Source organism: Podarcis muralis, chromosome 2, assembly GCF_964188315.1.
Source record: "Podarcis muralis chromosome 2, rPodMur119.hap1.1, whole genome shotgun sequence".
In the NCBI taxonomy this organism is placed as follows: Eukaryota; Metazoa; Chordata; class Lepidosauria; order Squamata; family Lacertidae; genus Podarcis; species Podarcis muralis.
Window position 1 is genome coordinate 49,073,395 of NC_135656.1, and position 17,510 is coordinate 49,090,904.

The following is a 17,510-nucleotide window of genomic DNA, read 5'->3' on the forward strand; positions in this document are numbered from 1 at the left end:
GCTATCAGAAAAAGAAATGAGATTTGTCTGGCATGATTTGTTTTTGAGAAACCCATGCTGGGTCTTAGTAAACACAGCATCCTTTTCTAGTTGCTCATAGACCAACTGCTTAATTATCTGTTGGAGGACCTTTCCTGGTATTGACATCAAGCTGACAAGTCAGTAGTTATCTAGGTCTTCTTCCCTCTCCCCTCCCCCTTTGAAGATGAAGACAACATTTTCCCGCCTCAAGTCTGCAGGGACCCCACCTGTTCTCTAAGAATTCTCAAAGATAAGAGGCTCTGAGACTACATCTGCAAGCTCCTTTAGTACCCTTGGGTGCAGCTTATCAGGCCTTGCAGATTTGAATTCATTTGAAGAAGCCAGGTGTTCCCTTAACACCCCTTTTCCTATCTTGGGCTATAGCTCCCTCCTTACATCATTTATTCTGTTATCACCAGGATGCGCACCAGAAAGTGAAGCCCACCAAAGATTGATATTGGAATCTGCGCCTTTAGCTTGTGCATTAATAATCTAGAGTTAGAGGTGAGCAGTAATGTAGCCAAGTTTGCTGATACCAAATTGTTCAAAGTAGTTAAAACACAATCAGATTGTTAGGAGCTCCAAGCTGGCCAAATGTGCAATAAAATGGCAAAAACAATTCAATGTAAGCAAAAGAGGCACTTTTTTTTTTACAGAGTGCATAGTTAAACTATGGAATTTGCTCCCACAAGATCTAGTAGCCACCAACTTGGATGGCTTTAAAAGAGGATTAACATAATAATAAAAATTAATAATAATAATAATAATAATAATAATTTATTTGTACCCTGCCCATCTGGCTGGGTTTCTCCAGCCACTCTGGGCGGCTTCCAACAAAGATACACTAAAATGTCACACATTAAAAACTTCCCTGAATGGCTACTAATCATGATATATTTGTTCTACTTCCAGTGTTGGAGGCAGTATGTCTCAGATTACCAGCTGCTGGGAATCACAAATGGAGAGAGCATTATTGTGCTTGGGTCCTGTTTGTGGGTGTCCCACAAGGCACCTGGTTGGCCACTACGAGAACAGGTTGCTGGACCAGATGGCCCTTGTGCCTGATCCAGCAGGACTCTTCTTATGTTATTAAAATAATACTTTTAACTATCTGCAGCCTGTACTACAGATAGCTTCTATTTATCGTTATTTTTCACGGCTGAACAAAAGTTGTTTTCTGAATGAAATTTTAACATAGGCAGCTGCCTACTACAGAGTCTGTCTAGCTCAATGTTGTCTACAGTGCCTGGTTACACATCTCTGGGTTTTCAGACAGCACCCCCACTCAGTTCTATCTGGAGAGGCCTGTGACTGAAACTAGGGCCTTTTGCATGCAAAGAACATGTCTTTGCTACATGTAAAGGGCTGCTGTGAACACACCACACACCAAGCTTTTACAGGTCCTGTGTTGAATTGTGTTCCTCTGCCCCTTCCTCCCCTATCCCTAAACAGCTGGTAATGCTGCAGCAATTATTTGATCAGTGCTACATGTGCACAATCTATCCAATGTGCACCTGTAGCTCAAAGTAAAGAGTTTTAATGCATTCTTTTATGAAATGTTACAAGGAATGGCAGTGCCTCTGCATCATTTCTTTCTTGACTATTTCAAGCACAAGGCCTGTGAATCTGCAGCTAAGGAAGGAAGTATAAAAACCACACTGCTTAGTTATAAGGGAGTGGGGGTTGCATTTGATTAAGGATAAGAGCAGGCAGCAGACTTGCAGAAAATATTACTCATACTCCTGTCTCCCTCCCACATGGACAGGTCAGAGTTTTTGGAACATTTTAATTTTCCTCTCATTCATAATTCCAAATAGTAGGAGGTGGCTAGCTTAATTTTGCTATAGGTTGAAGACAAAACAAAGCTTGTATCTCGAGCAGCAGTGGGAAACCTCTGGTCTGCCAACTTAATTAGACCTGCCAGGCCTCCCTATTAGGCCTATCAGGGTGTTTTGCCTAAGCCACGTCCTTGTGTCAGTGCTTTTGTAAGCACCAACATAGCTTTGAAACAAGCTTTCCATGCACCAACACTCACCCAATCAGCAGTGCTTATAGAGACACAATTGTGGGTTTTGTAAGTGTTGCCAATCAATGGTGCTTGTAAAGCTCTGTACCTTTACCTGTGTGGCTTTATTTTTAACCATGTAGGCAAAGGGAAATGGGTCACTTTATATCATTGTGACACCATCGTAACTTTGGGTGACTGACACCTGTCAAAGTTGGCCCATGAGATGTGGGGGAGGTAGTGATCTGGCTGGCCAGCAAGATCCAATTCCCTTTTCCTGCATTTGTTGCCCAATTTGAAATTTCATGTAATGACCCTCTAAGTCATTCTCTGTTACTTGATTTCAAAAGAGGAAACTTCTCAAGAATGAGTAGATAAAAGGAAGTTGAAAGGGGAAATCAGTAGGGTCAAATCTGTCTGGCACAGGGATGCAAGAGGGCATTGGCTTCCATTCCAAGCTATGTTTGTTTCAGGCAGTGCTGTTCACATTAAACTGTAGTTTGGCTTCTAACAAATTGTGTTATTCATCACACTGCCCACTGTGGTGGAATGTTATTTAATTAATTATGTAACTAACTGCATTATGACTACGTTGTTCCACACCATTCACCTCAGCAAAAAGACCATTCATTTTAATGCAAAGGAAACACAATGCAAATGGAACAAAACATCAGCTATGTATTGTTTAACAGCAGCAGCAAACAGCAGCAGCAAACACCAATCATGTCCACTGGATTGATTTCTGTTCCAGACATGGGATGCATAAGTGAACATATCACATCAGCTCCAGCCAGCATGGGTAATGATCAGGCATTAGTACTAGTGTATGATGGTGGGATACTGAAGCCTTGCTGGTACTGGATTACTGTGGTACCTCGGGTTACAGACGCTTCAGGTTACATACGCTTCAGGTTACAGACTCTGCTAACCCAGAAATAGTACCTCGGGTTAAGAACCTTGCTTCAGGATGAGAACAGAAATCGTGCTCCGGTGGCGCAGCGGCAGTGGGAGGCCCCATTAGCTAAAGTGGTGCTTCAAGTTAAGAACAGTTTCAGGTTAAGAACGGACCTTCAGAACGAATTAAGTACTTAACCCGAGGTACCACTGTATTATTATAATATATATATAAACCTTTATTTGGGATGTGGAAAGTGAAATCAGGTCAGGGCATCATAAGGCTTTGCTGGCAGTTCTGTCTTGAAGTTATGGACATTAAGAACAATAAGGCTCTCTACTTTTATGTGGAACATGCCAAATTATTCACTATGTGAGATCTTATTGAATCGATTTCTGTAGAGACTTCTGGTCTTGGGGCATCAGAGTCCCTCCCAGTTTCTTCTTGTGGTGCACAGTTCTGGCTCCCTGCTTGTCTGCCTGCCTACCAATTTTTTAGGACAGTTGGCAAATAATGCAGATTTAATTGCTATCTAAAACTAACAACTAAAATGAAAAAAGAGAACAACCTCAAATATAAATGGCAACATCGACAGCAATGGTGCCCGAGATAAGTGGGCTTTGCAATGCTTTCTGAGAGCTAGTAGAGATGGATGTTCATTACATTGAAGGTGACAATGGAAAAAGTCCTAGACATCACGTGTTATTTTCCCCCTCCATGGCATAATAGGTCCATTGCAAACAAAACAGACACCTACTAGCATGAGAAAGAAGAAGCACAGGATGGATGAACTTTAAAGGCTAAGTTGCTAATACCACTACCAACAAAACCCCAGAAACCACAAATAGAAAAGGGGAAAAATCAAAGCACCCACTCCATCCTGCTTCCACAAGGGTGGAAATCTGGCCAGTCTCAGGTCTTGCCAGCTATCAACCATATACCAAACAAGCACTGGCCAGTATGAATAAAAAAATTAACCAATATAATTTGGCATTTACACCAAAAATGCTACCAACATCCCTTGACAAATGAAAACTCAAGCTCCTTTGCCCATTAGCTCCCAGCCAGAAGTCACTCTCTGGGCTTCAGTGATATTAAAAGGGCAGAGCTCACTGGGAAGCAAGAGTCTTAGAGAGTCTGGGTAACAGAATTACAGATTTGGAAGGGATCTTGAAAATCAATTCCTGCTCAGTGCAGAATCTACAGGATGCAACTACAGCAACCCTGACAAAAGGGCCACCCAGCCTCTGCTCAGATACCTCCAAGTGAACCAAGAAGCCTACTGTCTCTTGAGCTGCTTCTGTGATGGCTGTCTTAAAGCTGTGGGGAATGCTGGTTGGACTGGATTGTGTTTGGCAATGCCAACAAGCCAGTCCCCTTATCAAATTTATACAATCATATAAAATTAAGCAGCTGCTATTAACTTTATTTAAAAACCTGATATGCTTTATAATGACAAATGTTGTGTGATTTCCGTTTGGCAGTAGCCAGAGTCAAGCATAGGTCAGCAATAAAAAAACATGGTGTCGATGCAGTTAAGTCTTTATTCAAAGAAACCAAAGCAGCACGGGCCTAGTGGTCCCAGCAACTGCTGCCCAGTAGGTCTTGCTCAAATGAAACAGTCTCAAGGACTGAAGGTCCTTCTCACCACTTTCTAATTCTCCTCCTCTCTGGTTGGTCACTGTGAAAACAGGATGCTGGAATAGATGGGTCATTAGCCTGATCCAGCAGGCTCTCCTTATGTTCTTAAGTATTTGTTTCCCAGTTCCTACTGGCAACATTTGCCAGACATCAGGCCACATTTGTAGAACAAACTGAGTATTCTCAGTTTCACTTCAGCAGTACTGAAGTACAGCTTCCACTGAAGAAGGTACCAGCTACAACACAACTTTCAGGCTGGAAACATTTTAGGATTTGGGATGCCTTTCTTACAATTGGATCTTCTCATGAAAAATCTTCCAAGCTAATGCAACTGAAGCAGATCAGGTAGCTTTCCTGAGAATAAGGGCTTGTCCACATTTTAGCATCATTTAACTGTTAATCTACTCCCCTCTCTCCACATTTGACAAAGACCAGGGTAATCCATAAAGCATAAAGTAAGTAAGGCAACCAGAAAATAAATGAAAATATCAAGGAAGTAGTGAGCACATAAAGCAGCAAGTGACAATTCACCCACCCACCCACCCACCCAAAAACTCAAAAACAAATGGTCTGTGACCATGAGTGGAGGGGTTTATAGCCTGATTTCCCCCAATTTATCAGATTATCCCTGCACCAGGAAAATCTAAATTTACAGGGGGGGCTTGGGGATAATGTTATGTAGACTATGCAAACTAAATGGAAACACAAACAGATGCAAACCCTAAATCTACGCATGAGGAAGCAACACAGAATCACCTTGGATGAAAGGCTGGGTTGGGTGCGGAGGATATGTCTTCATTTTACATAGTAGTTCTAATACATTTATTTCATTTATTATGCATTTAAAACGTCTATATTTCACTTTTCCCTTCCACAAAGGAGTTGCTCACGGCTTACAAATATAAAAAACAGTCATCAAATGATTACAATACAAATGATCAACCTAAAAACAGCAGCAAAATACAAGAACACAACGAGCATCTCTTACAACCAATACGTTAACCAACTGAATCAAATGCATGTTTAAAAATTAACATTTTCAGTTTCTGTCAAAACTGAAATAGAGGAAGATAACCTAGCTTCTTGGGTCAGGGAATTCCACCAGGAAAGTTATCTTGGTGTTACCACCAGTCATGCCTCAGAATAGCTTACACAAGAGGGCCATAACAGCTGATCTTAAAGGATAGACAGATTCAGCACATATGTAATAAAGGACTCATGAGGCCAGTGTGTGGGACAGATAGACGTAAGATTTAGGACTTCTGTGTTTGAGGAAGTCTGATGTACTGAAGTATCAAGATACTTCTAAATGATGAAAGGGATTTGATGACACATTCTTTGTCCTGAAAGCAAATTCCTTGAAATACAGCAAATATGTATTCTGCAGACTACTTACATGTATGTATGTATGTATGTATGTATGTGTGTATGTATGTAGTAAGTAGTATGTAAGTAGTATGTAAGTAAGTAAGTAAGTATGTAAGGGTGCTTCCAGATGGTTGTTTATTGTAGGATGTGTGCTCTTTATGCATACAATTCTTTCAATTTTACAATTACCAAACCATATAAAAGATACGAAAAATGGGATCTCACCCCTAGAGACTCATGCTTCCAGTTGTGTGGCAACATTGGTTACAGTATACAATCATATCAGCCCAAAAATTCTATTGTGTGTGTGTGTGTGTGTCCTGCCCTCTTTCCTGCACCTGTGTATGTATGAAATGGGTACCTGAAAAGGTATCTCTTGTTTTTATTCCCTTTGGTATTTTTATTTTATTGGTTAGCTTCTCTGTTAATACTAGTTGCCAGATTTTCTTGTACTGTACCATGAAGTCAGCATGGCACTCTCCAAAAGTTTTCAATAATTGGCTATCGTTAGTCTTGCTGCTAGCAATAACTGTCCAATGTGTTTATAATGCAGGTCCATATTATCTCCTGAATAAAGGTTGAATAATGCCAGCTTGGGTTGTTTAATAACATTCTGCCCTTTTATTGCTTTGATTTCTCTGAACACCCAAACATGTTCGCCTTTGTACAGGACTACCACACGTACGGATGTAATTCCCCTACTGCAAAATGTACATCCCCTCTGACAGGCTTGAATGCAATTTGTTTGCGGCATCTACGTGGCACTTCTGGCATCGTTTGCACAGACCTCACAAACATTGGTCTCAGTGAGAGCTAACTGCAACTAAGTCTGGATCCAGACCAATGTCTTTAATATTTCTTTTAGAAAAGGCAGCACTAGTTCAATACAATTTGCTGCCTGAAGCAGTCAAAATGATGCACTCATACTAAGGAGGACACTTTTAAAAATCTTACTGCCCCGCTTCAGTTCATCTATCCCCACTACCCTTTAGTTGTTTCACTCTGTTGCAAGAACAGGATTGGCCACAAGAAAATGCATTTGATGAAAGCCAAGGTGAACAGATTTTATCTGTCTTCTCCATACCATACAGTAACTTTGTACCCATTTTCCACATCCACCTTAGAATCTGATTATATCATCTGATTTACTTACGGCATTCTTAGCTTTGGAAACTTCTGAATATCATTTTCAGACATATTCTGAAACAGAAACACATGCAGTATGTTATAATGGTGCCTGTACAACCCGTTTTGGTCACTGTAGTTTTGATTATTATAAAATAAAACTAAAAGTGCTGTAGTTACATAGAAGTGGTATTTAAAACTTGACAATCTGCTTAAATGTGACAGATACAATGCACCACAGAGTAACCAACACTTCCACACCTTTTCACCACTTTTCTTAATAATTCATCCATATCTCTCTTCCTATGCAACCACACCATTTCCACTTAGCTAGTAATCCTCTCCTTTTAATCCAAAGGAATGACCATTTTTGAAAATGTAATTTTATAGAAAAACTTACCAGAAATCTTTGTCCAGTTATGTTGTATTTCCTTGCAACTTTCTCACAGTCCTTGAAGTTTAACTGCTGATGAAAAGACACATATTCAGGAAAACTTGATCATTTTAATAAAGAATACATTTATATCAAATAGGTCTCTGAATAACCATAGCTGACTATTATGCATGCTTACTCAGAATTAAGTCTCATTAACATAGGCACTTCTGGAATTCCTCTGTGTGCATAGGATTACATCCTTAGACAAGTTCATCACTAAACTCGTTTATTTCAGCTGGACTTACTTTAGCAGAGCTAGGATATGGTTTATAAGGGGACAATTTGTCAGAGCTTTTCAGCCTGCTGAAAGTAGAATGGAAAAAACTTAAATTTCAACAGGAATAATGTTACTAAAGGCATTGAGATCATAAAAGGCACAAAGATAAAAGTATATTAACAAAAATATTTCCCCAAGTTCTGTCCCTTGTGTAACAGGTTAATTCAATAAAATGCAGATTGACATGTACACTGATGTAAAAATCCTAACAAATTACAAAGCAACAAAAATCCCTCCCATCTAATCCTATCTTCCTGAAAATGTAGATGGCAGTGTTTACTAATCTTCTATTAACATATTCAGCAGCTATGAGTAATTTAAATTAAAGAGAGCTTTTCCTATCATTTTAAGGGTTCAAGTAAAACAATTCACAATAACTGTGGTTTATGAAATGGCTGACTCCAAACTGGAGTACTCTTGTAGTTTTAAGAAGAAACCTTTTCTCTACTTTGAGGATAAAATGCACTGTTGCCATGCGGTAGTAATTCACAAACGAAATCTAGTGAATTGCATTTCCTTCCTAAGACAATAAGTTTGTCCGAAAGATACAACAGAGCAAAGAATCTACTCAGTTCCTTCTCAAAATGAATGTAGTTTTAGAATTTGTCACAGGTCACTTACGGTTATAGCTAAGGCAGCAGCCACAATTCTCTAGACTTTTCTCATTTTCTATAATTTCAACAGTTAGAAGGCGGGCAGCCATTTTGTGTAGAAAGTCTGCAGTGTTGCATTTGATAGACTGGTGTAAGCCGATCAGTTTACAGGATCACTTGTGAGAATGGTTTGGGAAGGTTATCTGGTCTTTCCCTTTTATTATTAGCTGAAGAACTAGTGACTCTTGAAGCTTAAACTTTGGTTTCAGAATCTGTTTTAACTCAGAAAAATAAATTAGTCTACCCTGTTCATAGTCTGTCCATAAACTACTGGACACTTCATGTAGACTGTAATCCTGTGTAAATTAGCAATTTAGGCCTAAGAACATACTAGAGAATCTTAAGCACAATTTAAATTTTGCACCCGAAGTAATGAAAGCCTGACATCATATTTGAGAAAATGGCTCCCAGCAGTGGCAATTAAGAGCAGAAAGGTTGGAGGAAGGGGAGAAAGTATAACAATATCTCCACTGGTGCCAATTTGAAATGTTATTCCTCCCCATAAAATTCAGAGATTGCCGCTGGTAAGGTGAAGGCTTAAAACTGCCCCTCCCTATGTGCTTTGATACTGATACCCCCCCTCATGCCTGGTATTTGTTCTTTTAAACATTATTTGGTTGCTAATAATATCATTACTTTCACATAGAATTTGGTCTTAAATCATTCCCCACTTCAGTAACTGCAAAATAAAAATCCCTGGCAGCAGTAAGCAACTGTCTTCTCATTTGTGCTTGTGAGATTTAGTCTCAAAAAGGAAATTCAGGCTTCATCCAATAGAAACTCCCCAAACCAAAGCATATGCATGGAATACAGATTGGATGGCACAGGACAGCAACGATTAACAGTGGATTACTTTCTTCACTAATCAACCCAATTCCCTTTCGAACAGCAAAAACACTGCTATAGCCTGTCTCTACACACTGTGGTTAAGATAATTTACAAGAGTACCCCAAGGCTGGAACCTGTATTTCTGACCCTTTGTTAATTCCAGAAATGGATTTTCAAGACTTTGTTCTCCATTCTGGGTAGTCAAATTGCAAAGGGGCCAGCAAACACTATGCATTTCTTTCATGGCAGATGTTCTGCCCTTCGCCAGCAGAATCTGCAGCAGCCCAAAGAGACAGAATTCATACACCCACACAGGCATGATACTAAGAGATTCCTGATGGCTCTTTTTAGTTTGACTCCCTTCCATTCAATAGTATTCCAGGATATTTTGCTAGGCTCTCAGATAAATAATATTGTTTCCATTTTAGCCAGGGTGGGGTATTAATAATAATAATAATAATAATAATAATAATAATAATTATTATTATTATTATTATTATTATTATTATTATTATTATTATTATTATTATTATTATTATTATTTTGTGGAGTCCAGTAGGGAGAGGAAGCAGTGAAAGGCAAAAGGGAGAGGGAGAGATGCAAAGCAGGGAGGTGATGCTAGGGCCAGTGCAGGGAAACAGTATTGGGAGAGGAATCCTTGCTCTAACTCCTTTTTGGCAACTCCTGTATCAAAATTGGAGCTCAGAGGAGATTTCAGGGCAAAATAGAATTGTGTCTCTGGAGCCAGATTATCATTTTTTGTACTTGTCAGAATAGGGGGTGTTGCTTATGAATGGCTAAAACTTGGAGAAAGGAAACTATTTATTGTGGGACAAATGCTAAGTTTTGCCCAGCATCAATGTTAATGGAGTGTGAGCCAAATAACTGATACATGGAGTGGATTCTGCAAGATTCCTTTTGGAAAACTCCTGGGTCATGTAAGCCTCAGTCTTGGGAATGGGCATTGCCATATAGAATCACTGTTTTAATTTCATTCTCATTTATTGCAGAATAGCAGTGCTTGTTGTGGAAAGGACCTAAGTTTAAGGAAAATTAAAAAGGCTGTTCTGGAAACTTCTTCCAGGCAGTATACATAGACTTCAAGGCAGATGGGGGCCTGGAAGGTAGCAGTGGGGTGGATTGACTGGAGGGAGTGTCTGATCAAAACAAATGTATTGGGGGTGGGGGGACCGTGCCAAGCAGGTAGGTAGATAGACCCTGCTGGATATTTGGCAGCCTGAGTAAGCAAAGCAAGGAAGAACTCTGGATCAGAAAACCTCTCTACTAAAGCAATAACTGCGCCATAGACTTCTTACCCTGCAATTTGAACACAGCCAAAATGTGAACTACTGTGAAAGTATTCAAAGGAAAACAAATCTTATACTTTGCAAAGAAAGTTACAAGTTCCTAGATTGCTTATGCAAATTTAATATTTTATCCCATTCCCCCATGGCATGCATTTGAGTTTATTGATTGTTGCAGCAGCAGCACCCTGTGATGTAAGCTAGGCTGAGAGATATGCAATTTGCCTATGGAAACACAAAGAACTTCATAGCCAACTGGAGTGAAAGTAACAGAGATTGTAGTCATTTACAAATACATTCAGAGTTTTGAAATTCTCTGAACTTTGGAGCTAAGTTGTATGAAAATAAATATGAGGATTTATGAGATAAATAAATATGTGGAAATAAAAATGTATTTTTTAGGTTCTTTGGAAATACACCTTCACAGCAAAGGTTCCCCAGCATTTTAGCCTCATCCCCAGGCTGCAAACATCATGGAGGCAGCTCACTCATCCTCTGGGCTCCTCATGCCCTGATGTGAAGCTTCTCTCTCACTTAAAGTAAAATCAGGGTAAAACCTTCTTTGACAAATGATGAAGGATAGGCCTTTGTGTTGTTTCGTTGCTAGTATCTTGCCACTGGAATGGGTGGACAACCTGCGACTGATGTGCTCATATATTGGACCAGAGTGCCCAATGAATCACTAGTGTTCCTAATTGTTTAAACAACATTCATTTCTCTCCAACTACATGCTAGGTTCTATATAGAGTTCTGAAGGGCCACAGTCCTTTGTCAGGGAGCTTGCAAATCCATATTTGATACACAAGGCAGAGAAGACGTGACAAGTTAGGAACTGACAATAGCCTGGCTCAAAAGGTACGGTTACATGTGCAGATGACACTTTTGCTCACATAAGGAGGGATCTCCTGGCTTTCTGTGATTCCTCCCCTCCTGTTCTTGTGCCACATGTCATGCTGTTTTGAAGGGTCCTCCAACCATCAGAAGTGGACTTTTGGGTTGCAAGGGGTGTGGGGAGGAAGACCCATTCCATAAATGGAACTCAGTTTTTATTCACAGAACAGAAGTTAGAATCCCAGTTCAGTGAAGAGAAAGGATAGGGATGGGTTGAGACAGGATCCTTTCCTTTCAGAAAAGTGAATTAGGAAGTTTCTAACAAGTTCCATCACATTCAGAAGGAGGCATAAAGTTTATCAGAAATGGCTTCCCAAGGATTCATATAAAGTGATCATCTCATACATGTAACAAAAATAGTTTTTGTAGCATAAAGTTAGAGCAGCAAAACTGAAATCAAACTTACCCTCTTGAAGTAGTTTGCTAACTCATCTGGGGACCAGCGGGCCACTTCTGAGCGATAGGGAGTGTTTCTTGAATCCATTTCTCTTCTTCTTGCCTAGCCAGTTACAAGCCTGTTAATGCCTATCTTGCGAGTGATCCAAGAACAGGACTCATCCCACACAGTGACCCAGACTGGTAAATTCCCAAGTTTTTGTCTTTCTTCAAAACTGTGCTGCAAATAAACTGCTCAGAGCAACAGCTTCCGGTGTGAACCAAACGGTTTCTTTTCTTTCTCAGAAAACTCGTCAGCTAGTTAGTCAACTCCACCACTTCCTTTTTCTGAATCTAAATACGTAAACAAGGAAGCACGGGGCTCAATCCTACCATTGCAAAAGAAGGGTTTACAGTGACAAGGAAGAAATGATATGACCCAGGAAACTTTCCCCCCTGTCCAATGTGAAGCAAAGCTAGTGGTCACTGATGTCTGGGTCTACACACATTAAAAAGAATGTGATAGCAAAGTTCTGAGCTGGTAGAGAGAACACTAACCCAAATCTCTCCTCCCCCCCGTCATATTTTTTGTTTTAATTTTCTGTAGAGAGTTTTAATGGGGGGGAACATTAATATGGGGGAACATTAGAAATGTGAGGTGCATCCATGCAGACTGAAATGGTACAGCCCACTCTACCAAATCAAGATTCTATCATCTCGTTCTGCTTTGTCTTTAGACCAGGCCTCAGCCTATGACATTATCCCTGAAATGGTGGAGGTAAGGCTTATTCAGTTCTATAAAAAAAGGATTGACAGCAAATTCTCCGTATTACCACAAGAAGGCAGCAAAGTTCAATTATTTGCATTCACATACTGAATTTGTTCATAACTTGAACTAGGAGTAGGATAGATATGTTTGATGTTAAAAGGCCTTATTCCAGGTGTTAGAGCCAAAGTGCGGAGTGAGGGGAACTTAATGAGGATAGTATCCCTAACCTGCCTTGCCGTGGCGAAGGGGCTTGAAGAACTCAGAGAAGCTATGAACTACGCCGAGCAGGGCACACAAGATGAACAGGTCATAGTGGAGAGTTTCGACCAAACGTGATCCACCTGGAGGAGGAACCGGCAAGCCACTCCAGTATCCTTGCCAAGAAAACTCCATGGACAAAGACAACAGGCATATAAAAGTTATGACGCTGGAAGATGAGCCCCTCAGGTCGGAAGGCGTCCAACATGCTACTGGGGAAGAGCGGAGGGCAAGTACAAGTAGATCCAGAGCTGATGAAGCGGCTGGGCCAAAGCCGAAAGGACGCTCAGTTGCGGATATGCCTGGAAGCGAAAGGAAAGTCCAATGCTGTAAAGAAAAATATTGCATAGGAACCTGGAATGTAAGAACCATGAACCTGGGTAAGTTGGAGGTGGTCAAAAATGAGATGGCAAGAATAAATATTCACATCCTGGGCATCAGTGAACTAAAATGGACGGGAATGGGCGAATTCAGTTCGGATGACCATCACATCTACTACTGTGGGCAAGAAACCCGTAAAAGAAATGGAGTGGCCCTCATAGTCAACAAAAGAGTGGCGAAAGCTGTACTGGGATGCAATCTCAAAAATGATAGAATGATCTCGATACGAATCCAAGGCAGACCTTTTAACATCACAGTAATCCAAATTTATGCACCAACTACTGGTGCTGAAGAAACTGAAATTGACCAATTCTATGAAGACTTACAACACCTTATACAAGTGACACCAAAGAAGGATGTTCTTCTCATTATAGGGGATTGGAATGCTAAAGTAGGGAGGCAAGAGATAAAAGGAACAACTGGCAAGTTTGGCCTTGGAGATCAAAACGAAGCAGGGCAAAGGCTAATAGAGTTCTGTCAAGAGAACAAGCTGGTCATCACAAACACGCTTTTCCAACAACACAAGAGACGACTCTACACATGGACATCACCAGATGGGCAGCGTCGAAATCAGATTGATTATATTCTCTGCAGCCAAAGATGGAGAAGCTCTATACAGTCTGCAAAAACAAGACCTGGAGCTGACTGTGGTTCAGATCATCAGCTTCTTATAGCAAAATTCAAGCTTAAACTGAAGAAAGTAGGAAAAACCACTGGGCCGGTAAGATACAATCTAAGTCAAATCCCTTATGAATACACAGTGGAAGTGAGGAACAGGTTTAAGGATTTAGATTTGGTGGACAGAGTGCCTGAAGAACTATGGATGGAGGCTCGTAACATTGTACAGGAGGCAGCAACGAAAACCATCCCAATGAAAAGGAAATGCAAGAAAGCAAAGTGGCTGTCCAACGAGGCCTTACAAATAGCGGAGGAGAGAAGGCAAGCAAAATGCGAGGGAGATAGTGAAAGATACAGGAGATTGAATGCAGATTTCCAAAGAATAGCAAGGAGAGACAAGAAGGCCTTCTTAAACGAGCAATGCAAACAAATAGAGGAAAACAACAGAATGGGAAGAACCAGAGATCTGTTCAAGAAAATTGGAGATATGAAAGGAACATTTCGTACAAAGATTACCATAATAAAGGACAAAAGTGGTAAGGATCTAACAGAAGCAGAAGACATCAAGAAGAGGTGGCAAGAATACACAGAAGAATTATACCAGAAAGATATGGATGTCTCGTACACCCCAGGTAGTATGGTTGCTGACCTTGAGCCAGACATCCTGGAGAGTGAAGTCAAATGGGCCTTAGAAAGCACTGCAAATAACAAGGCCAGTGGAAGTGATGGTATTCCAGCTGAACTATTTAAAATTTTAAAAGATGATGCTGTTAAGGTGCTACACTCAATATGCCAGCAAATTTGGAAAACTCAGCAGTGGCCAGAAGATTGGAGAAGATCAGTCTACATCCCAGTCCCAAAGAAGGGTAGTGCCAAAGAATGCTCCAACTACCGCACAATTGCACTCATTTCACACGCTAGCAAGGTTATGCTTAAAATTCTACAAGGAAGGCTTAAGCAGTATGTGGATCGAGAACTCCCAGAAGTGCAAGCTGGATTTAGAAGAGGCAGAGGAACCAGAGACCAAATTGCAAACATGCGCTGGATTATGGAGAAAGCTAGAGAGTTCCAGAAAGACATCTACTTCTGCTTCATTGACTATGCAAAAGCCTTTGACTGTGTCGACCACAGCAAACTATGGCAAGTTCTTAAAGAAATGGGAGTGCCTGATCACCTCATCTGTCTCCTGAGAAATCTCTATGTGGGACAAGAAGCTACAGTTAGAACTGGATATGGAACAACTGATTGGTTCAAAATTGGGAAAGGAGTACGACAAGGCTGTATTTTATCTCCCTGCTTATTTAATTTATATGCAGAATACATCATGCGAAAGGCTGGGCTGGATGAATCCCAAACTGGAATTAAGATTGCCGGAAGAAATATCAACAACTTCAGATATGCCGATGACACAACCTTGATGGCAGAAAGTGAGGAGGAATTAAAGAACCTTTTAATGAGGGTGAAAGAGGAGAGCGCAAAATATGGTCTGAAGCTCAACATCAAAAAAACAAAGATCATGGCCACTGGTCCCATCACCTCCTGGCAAATAGAAGGGGAAGAAATGGAGGCAGTGAGAGATTTTACTTTCTTGGGCTCCATGATCACTGCGGATGGTGACAGCAGCCACGAAATTAAAAGACGCCTCCTTCTTGGGAGAAGGGCAATGACAGGCCTAGACAGCATCTTGAGAAGTAGAGACGTCACCTTGCCAACAAAGGTCCGTATAATTAAAGCCATGGTTTTCCCAGTAGTGATGTATGGAAGTGAGAGCTGGACCATCAAGAAGGCTGATCGCCGAAGAATTGATGCTTTTGAATTATGGTGCTGGAGAAGACTCTTGAGAGTCCCATGGACTGCAAGAAGATCAAACGCATCCATTCTGAAGGAAATCAGCCCTGAGTGCTCACTGGAAGGACAGATCGTGAAGTTGAGGCTCCAGTACTTTGGCCACCTCATGAGAAGAGAAGACTCCCTGGAGAAGACACTGATGCTGGGAAAGATGGAGGGCACAAGGAGAAGGGGGCGACAGAGGACGAGATGGTTGGATAGTGTTTTCGAGGTTACCAGCATGAGTCTGACCAAACTGCGGGAAGTAGTGGAGGACAGAGGTGCCTGGCGTGCTCTGGTCCATGGGGTCACGAAGAGTCGGACACGACTAAACGACTAAACAACAACAACAAAATCCCTAACCTATGCATCCCTTTGGCTTTTCAAACATTGCAGTCTAAAAGACACGTGCTAGGGAGACACACTGGGGCTTAGAATGTAAGAATGCATACAATTACAGTCACCTTACTCCTTGTGATCACTGGTGGAGGAAGGCAGGTGCGGGGAGTGCGGGGAGTGCGGTGTGTGCCGGGTGTCAGCAGTGAGGGTGGGTGACATCATCACACCCCTCCCCCATGCTTGCTGCGTGGGCAGCAGGCCACTAGGGCTGCTCGGGTGGTTAGCAGTGCCCCCCCATGCTCGCCATGTGGGCAGCCGGTGACTAGGGATGCTTGCCATGTGGGCGGCCAGCCCCGCCCCGCGGGCAGCTAGCCCCACCCCCACGCTGCTCTGGATGCCAGGGCAGGTAGCTCCGTCCCTGCTTGTGATTGAGGACAGAATAACCCACATTTGAAGACATCTACTGTTACATATAGCTTGTGCCTCAGACCATAATTTCAGTGGGAAATCCTTTGCTGGTCAAGCCAGTGAACAATGCTATTAGCCATAGCATTTAGCACACTAGGCTGGCAATCCTAACCACACTTTCTGGAAAGTTGGGATGGTGGATAAATTCAATTCAGTTTACATTTAAAGGCAAACTTGCTAAATTTATGCTTTCTGAAACAATACATGAACCAAAACACAGCCAGCCTTTGAAATTTGCACTTTCCCCAATTTTGCAATGCAGTACTCTAGCCAAGTTGTTGCCATCCACTTCTCTTCAGAGAAAATTGAATGTGCCTCCAGGGATGAAGTCAAAATGAAGTGACCTCCTTGGGTCTCAAGCCTGGGCAGTGTGTATGGAGGTTTTGGGCTGCTCCTATGACAAGACCCTGCTTGGCCTTACTGAAGTGGTCCAAAGGAAAGCAGAGCAATACATGTGGCAGGAGCAGCGACAATGTAAGCTAACACTGTCTTAGGAACTGCAGTCTGGAAGTGTGTAGGATTTACTCCTTAGTTGTTTCTTTTCCCATAGATGTCTCAAAGATGACCAAAGCATAATGGGATTCATCACTCAGTTCTCACATGCAGCTCCTAGAAGCTGTCAGCATCTGACAGCAGCCACATCCTGGGAAACAGCTTTGACTTTCTGGCTAAGCCAGATGAGGGTAGCCAATGGTTCTTAACCCCTCAATGAGTTAGGGACTTGTTTACCCCCTGCATGTGAAGACAGGCTCTGGCAGATTGAGCAGTGAGTCGAACAGTTAATAAAGTGGTTTTTGCATGTGCTGCATTGGGAAATGAGGGGCAGCTGAGGCTCATTAAGCTAGGGAGGTAGCCCATCTAGGAGAAGGAAAACTTACCTTAAACCTCCGCTGCCTTGCAGCTATACTAATTTGCGAGAAAGACTTTGGAAGTAAACTCTGAAGAACACTATCCAAATTCAGATAGTCCCAGCACAGTGGTGGGTTGAGCCAAGGTTAAAATGAGCCAAGGTTAAAATTAAGAAGTCACAG

The 17,510-nt window shown here is 41.5% G+C and overlaps 2 protein-coding genes across 4 annotated transcripts in view; one reads left to right on the forward strand and one right to left on the reverse strand.

Annotated features, from left to right (window-relative positions):
- Window positions 1-12,766, reverse strand: part of LCP2 (lymphocyte cytosolic protein 2) — a 36,280-nt gene extending 23,514 nt beyond the window's left edge. The window contains exons 1-3 of the mRNA XM_077925257.1: window positions 11,851-12,766; window positions 7,456-7,518; window positions 7,084-7,130 (exon numbers count right to left, since the gene is read on the reverse strand). Coding sequence (XP_077781383.1) covers window positions 7,084-7,130; window positions 7,456-7,518; window positions 11,851-11,928 — 188 coding nt within the window. The 5' untranslated portion in view covers window positions 11,929-12,766. The remainder of the gene's footprint in view (window positions 1-7,083; window positions 7,131-7,455; window positions 7,519-11,850) is intronic.
- Window positions 1-17,510, forward strand: part of C2H5orf58 (chromosome 2 C5orf58 homolog) — a 91,002-nt gene that overhangs the window by 28,135 nt on the left and 45,357 nt on the right. The window lies entirely within an intron of this gene.